Source organism: Cariama cristata, unplaced genomic scaffold, assembly GCF_000690535.1.
Source record: "Cariama cristata isolate BGI_N322 unplaced genomic scaffold, ASM69053v1 scaffold3324, whole genome shotgun sequence".
In the NCBI taxonomy this organism is placed as follows: Eukaryota; Metazoa; Chordata; class Aves; order Cariamiformes; family Cariamidae; genus Cariama; species Cariama cristata.
This window is the reverse complement of record NW_009611036.1, coordinates 11880-16486: the sequence shown is the minus strand read 5'-3', so window position 1 is coordinate 16486 and position 4607 is coordinate 11880. Positions and strand designations below refer to the sequence as shown.

Sequence of the window (4607 nt, the reverse complement as noted above, 5' to 3'; positions counted from 1 at the left end):
TTCTGAGGTGTGTTGAAGAAGGCAGTGGCCATGGAGTTGTACTCTCCATCAGCGCAGAAAAGCTGAGGGGAAAGAAAAGAGAGAGTTAGAAGTGGCAGATCCAGGCTGCCCTGCGGCAGGGAAGGCTGCCAGGCTCAGGGGGATGTGTGTTGGCGAGGAGGCAGCTCCGGGCAGCAAGCACACCAACACTGCGCTTGGGTCTCCAGCTCTGCCTGCGGCAGAGCACATTGACCGTGAGGTCCAGTGCCACAAAACCCTGCGGGGTCTTGTCTCCCTGCTCAGCCCTCAGCCTCTGCCCAGCCTCAGGGTGCCCCCCACCCTGGGGGGCCGTTCTCCAGCATCTCCTACCTGCAGGGGATATGCCACCGTGCTCCCCTGGATGGGCTGGCAGTCTCTCGAGCAGTAAATCATGACAAAACCCACGGTCGCTGTCACTGCTGCCACCAGCATGGCCTCGACCACTTGGAGGCAGGGCCGGTGGATGTACCTGCAAAGGGAGCAGAGGAGTGAGGGTGGCACCCAGAGGTGCGGGCAGAATCACCCACAGCCTGGCATGGCACATCACATTGGGCTGCCTCTGCTCCCTTCCCAGACCCTGCCAGGCTGTCCTGCGCTCTTGTCCTCTGGCAAAGCTGTCATGGGGACCTGGGGCAGGAGGCCAGGGCCAAGAGCTGCTTTGCCCAGCCAGCTCCAGCAGACCCCCTGCCCCCCCTGCATGGAGCCAGGCACAGCTCCCACAGAAAGGCTGCCGTGGTCTGGCTGGGGGAAGAGTGCAGAGCCAAGCCCAGAAAGCTGCAGCCCCGTGAAGGCCCAAGAGCTTCCCAAGAGGAAGCTGCTGCAGGCCCCTCACCGCTGCACTGCCACAGGTCATTGCTCCCTGAGGCCGTAAGTCCGGTCCTGGTGTTTGAAAAGCTGGTGACAAGTACTGGCTGTGCCAGACTGGGCTCGGATGGCTTTAGCAGCTTTCTCCGTTCTCTTGTTACTCTCAGAAGCACATGACAGTCAGGTCTGTACAGTGTTTGCACTTCTTTGGGCCCTCAAGTCACCAAAGGGATATACTTAGCAGCGTCAGCGCGACAGGGAGATGCTGTGGGTCACAGCCTCAACTGCAGGCAGCGAGAGGCACACGGCATCTTTGCCGCCCAGCTTCCAGAGGCTGCTGTTACTCAAGATTACAGCCTTGCTCTGGCTGGGAACACCGCTTTAAGGGAGGGCAGAAGGTGCCAGCCAACCCATATCAATCACCTTCGTTACCCATGAGCTCTTACCTGATCCGGAACATCGTTAACCAGTAATTGAGGGCATTGAACAGTGCCCCGAGGATCCCGCCTGTGAATGAAAAAGGGGAAAAGCTCAGCATGCAGGTCCCAGGTTCTCCTACGGCTGCCCAGGACACAAGGAACCACGAAGCTCAGGGAGACATCAACAACCCATCCAACATGACGAGCAGCCCTGGGACATGTGGACGCTGTCTCTGCAGAGAGGGCCAGGACCTGATGCCAAGAGGAGCCCGGCAGCAGCAGTGGGGTGGCCGGGGGCCAGTGTCACAGCGCTGGCACTAGGCAGGTGAGGGAGGGCAGGCCATCTCTGTGGGGATAAAGGCAGCTCATTTGAAAGCAAGGGGCTGCCCATGACTGCGATGCGCTGGCCCCACTCAGTGACTTTGCTACTGGATTAAAGTGGCTCGCCTTTGCTACAGGGGTAAGGGTTGGGCCATGATCCAGCTCTCACCTCCGTGTAAGCCCCACAAGCAGCCTCTGCTCCAGAGTTTAATGGATTTCCCATTCTCCCCAGGAAACTGGATCCCAAAGCTTTTTAGACCCAGACAGAGAACAGAGGAAATTATTCAGACTAATCAAATTGAAAGAGCAGCACTCTCTTACCAACCACTCCCATAAAGATGAAGATAGGAATTTCCTGGATTGTGTATCCCATTTTCTGTAAGCAAGAAAGAAACGTGTTTCAGAGCTCCCGGCCCATCTGCAGCTCTGCAGATGGTCACTGTCTGCTGGGACAGCACAAGCCTGTGCCAGCGAGCGGCTCCCAGAGCTGCCCCAAAGTCTCCCCTGGACACTCTGCAGCCCCCAGACCCAGCAATGGCTGCAGAAAAGCCTTCTGCTGGGGTTGGTGGAGCTGGGATCTGGCAAGACCTCATAGCCTGCTAGAGCAGAGCCTGCCTCAGCCCCTCGGTGATGTTTTAAGACAGACTGGTGGCCCCAAGCTGCTGCGGGCTGTTTCTAACCCCCCCCAAACAGAGCCCTACATGGGCTTAATCTGCCATACCTCTTTATCAAACCTGCCGAAGTTGATAAGCCCAGGGCTGGAGAGATCCCAAGCATTGCCGTGGTAAACGCTCAGGACAGAGTTCAGAGTGAATGTAGAGATCATGGAGGCAAAGAACTGGAAGGAGATGCAGCCCAGTTACTGGCAGACGCCTCCAGCCCCACTCCTTTACGAGGTGCCCCCCGCACTACCCCGAACCACCCCCCTGAGGCCCTTGGTCAGCGTTTGGTACCCATGGTGTGGTGGGGACAAGAAGCCGCGTTCCCTGTGGCAGCGCTCAGGACAGTTACACGGACCAGGGGCTCGCTCCTCCTTTTGCCTCTCTGTGGCCCTGGGGCACAGCCCAAGGCAGCTCCCTTGGAAAGGAGCTGGCAGCAAGACGGGAGCTCAGCCAGGTCCAAATTCAGCCCCCGAGGACCAGGGCGCAGAAGGGGAGCTGGGATGCTGTTCCCTGGGATGTGTTACACACAGCTGCCTGGCTGGGGCAGGGATGGCAGGAGGCCTGGGGCTGCAGGGCATCAGGAAAAGGCAACGCCTCACACCGGAGCCAGCAGCCCTCAATTTATTCCTCCTGCATTCCAGCACTTACGATTCTCCATGTCAGGAACTGGTTCCAGAAGGAAGCCCCTTCCTCCAAGCTGAAGAGGACACCCCCTGCAAATGCAAGAGGCAAACACCTTCACAAGGGGCACATGCCACAGGCCCTTGGCTCACAGCACCAGCCAAAGCACCCACGCTCATCCCAGCCCACGTGCCACACACTGCCCCAGACCTCACAGGCTCCAGCAAAGGTACCTGCAAGCCCACCAAGCCATCAGTGATGTACTGATCGCCGTGAACCCCTCCGCTGCCTTCCTCCATCCCAGGGAGGCAACATTTGGGATCTGAGACAGAGGACCCCCCTCCTGTCTTCCCAAGACCTGTGTGGTGTGGCAGGACAGCTTGGAAGGGGAACAGGCACTTTGCAGGAGAGTTCCTGCAGTGCAGATCCTGGCAGCTGCCTCCATGCAAGTGGGAGCAATTTCCTGATGAGATCCACGTGCAGGCACCGCTCAGCATCAGAGAGCCAAGACACGTACCCACGGGGGCACCAAACGCAGCCGAGACGCCAGCAGCAGCTCCAGCCGAGACAAAGTCCCTCTTTTCTGTGTCTCTGCGGAAGTATTCAAAGATCTGGAAGAGCAAAATGAAGGCTTAGTGCTGGCCACAGGTATGAGTTTAGGGGAGACACAGGGTATGCCATATATGACCCCAAGCCATCAGCGTGACCTTAAGGAACAGTCTGGTTTGAGCACAGCCCCTCGGCCCTCAACACCAACCTTGAAGTCTCGCTTTAAAGACGTGGATCTTCCCTGGGAGATTCCAGCAGCGATCACTGCTCCAGAGTGAATCATGGGTCCTTCCTACAGGCAGGAGAGCAGAGTCAGATCGGAGAAGGAAGAACCCCAGGGATGGCTGAATGGTGCTCACCAGGTCGCAGCCCTGAAGAAGCTAGCTGGGAAGATTTCCCTCCGGGAAATAGAGACCTTGCCATTCTCCTCCCTTAAATCCTCATTCTAGCAAGTGGCTCCCGTGACCACCTCCTGTTCTCACCAGTGCTCCCTCCAGCCAAGGAGACAGGGGCCTCCCTTGCCTGCCGTTGATCCCAGCAAGCTGGAAAGGTCCCAACGGGGCAGCCAGGACTCCCCAATCTAACATTTGCAGGGACAACCACCCACGGACATAGCCTGCTGCTCTCCTGCCCTCAGCCAAGCCACACACAGGCTGGTTCGGTGACATCGCGCACCCCAGGGGCTCCCCAAGCCTGGCCATGCCACCGTCACCTTGGCCAGGGAATAAAACTGGGAAGTCACTGCCGGGCCCCAGTGCCCTGTCCCCAGCGCAGGGCCAGTGACGGGCTGCGGCACGTGTGCCAGTGGTGGGTAACCACACGCCAGCAGCGTGCCAGAGAGCGTTTCGTACACGTTACCTTCCCAACGGCCAGGCCGCCAACCACCGAGAGGATGACCCCGCAGACTTTGATTACCAGGGTCTGCAAAACAGAAACGACAGGCATAGCCCATCTCACGGGCGGCACGAGGAACACGACCACAGCAGCCATGGGGGACACAGACCGAGCCAGTTTTTTTCAGCGACCCCAGGAAACTTGTGAGTCGCAGCCCCGGGTTGTGGCAACTTTCTTCTTGGTCAGAGCAAAAAAAATTACCCAAAGCTGCTCTTCCCAGCACCAGTTGTGATCCCAGGGCAGGAGATTTAACCACTCGACACCAGGGGGAACAGCCGCGGAGTCAGGCAGCGCAGCAGGGCAGCCGGTAGCCCCTGCC

At 58.5% G+C, this 4607-nt stretch overlaps 1 protein-coding gene across 1 annotated transcript in view; it reads right to left on the bottom strand.

The window, feature by feature from the left end:
* The window catches only part of CLCN7 (chloride channel, voltage-sensitive 7), a gene marked incomplete at its 5' end in the record, with an annotated part of 14677 nt that overhangs the window by 4170 nt on the left and 5900 nt on the right, over positions 1 to 4607 (bottom strand). Inside the window, 9 exon segments of the mRNA XM_009698074.1 lie at positions 1 to 62; positions 349 to 487; positions 1269 to 1329; positions 1884 to 1938; positions 2284 to 2400; positions 2873 to 2937; positions 3363 to 3456; positions 3603 to 3686; positions 4253 to 4315. The exon segment at positions 1 to 62 is cut by the window's left edge and continues 53 nt beyond it. Of these exon segments, the coding sequence (XP_009696376.1) occupies positions 1 to 62; positions 349 to 487; positions 1269 to 1329; positions 1884 to 1938; positions 2284 to 2400; positions 2873 to 2937; positions 3363 to 3456; positions 3603 to 3686; positions 4253 to 4315 (740 nt within the window).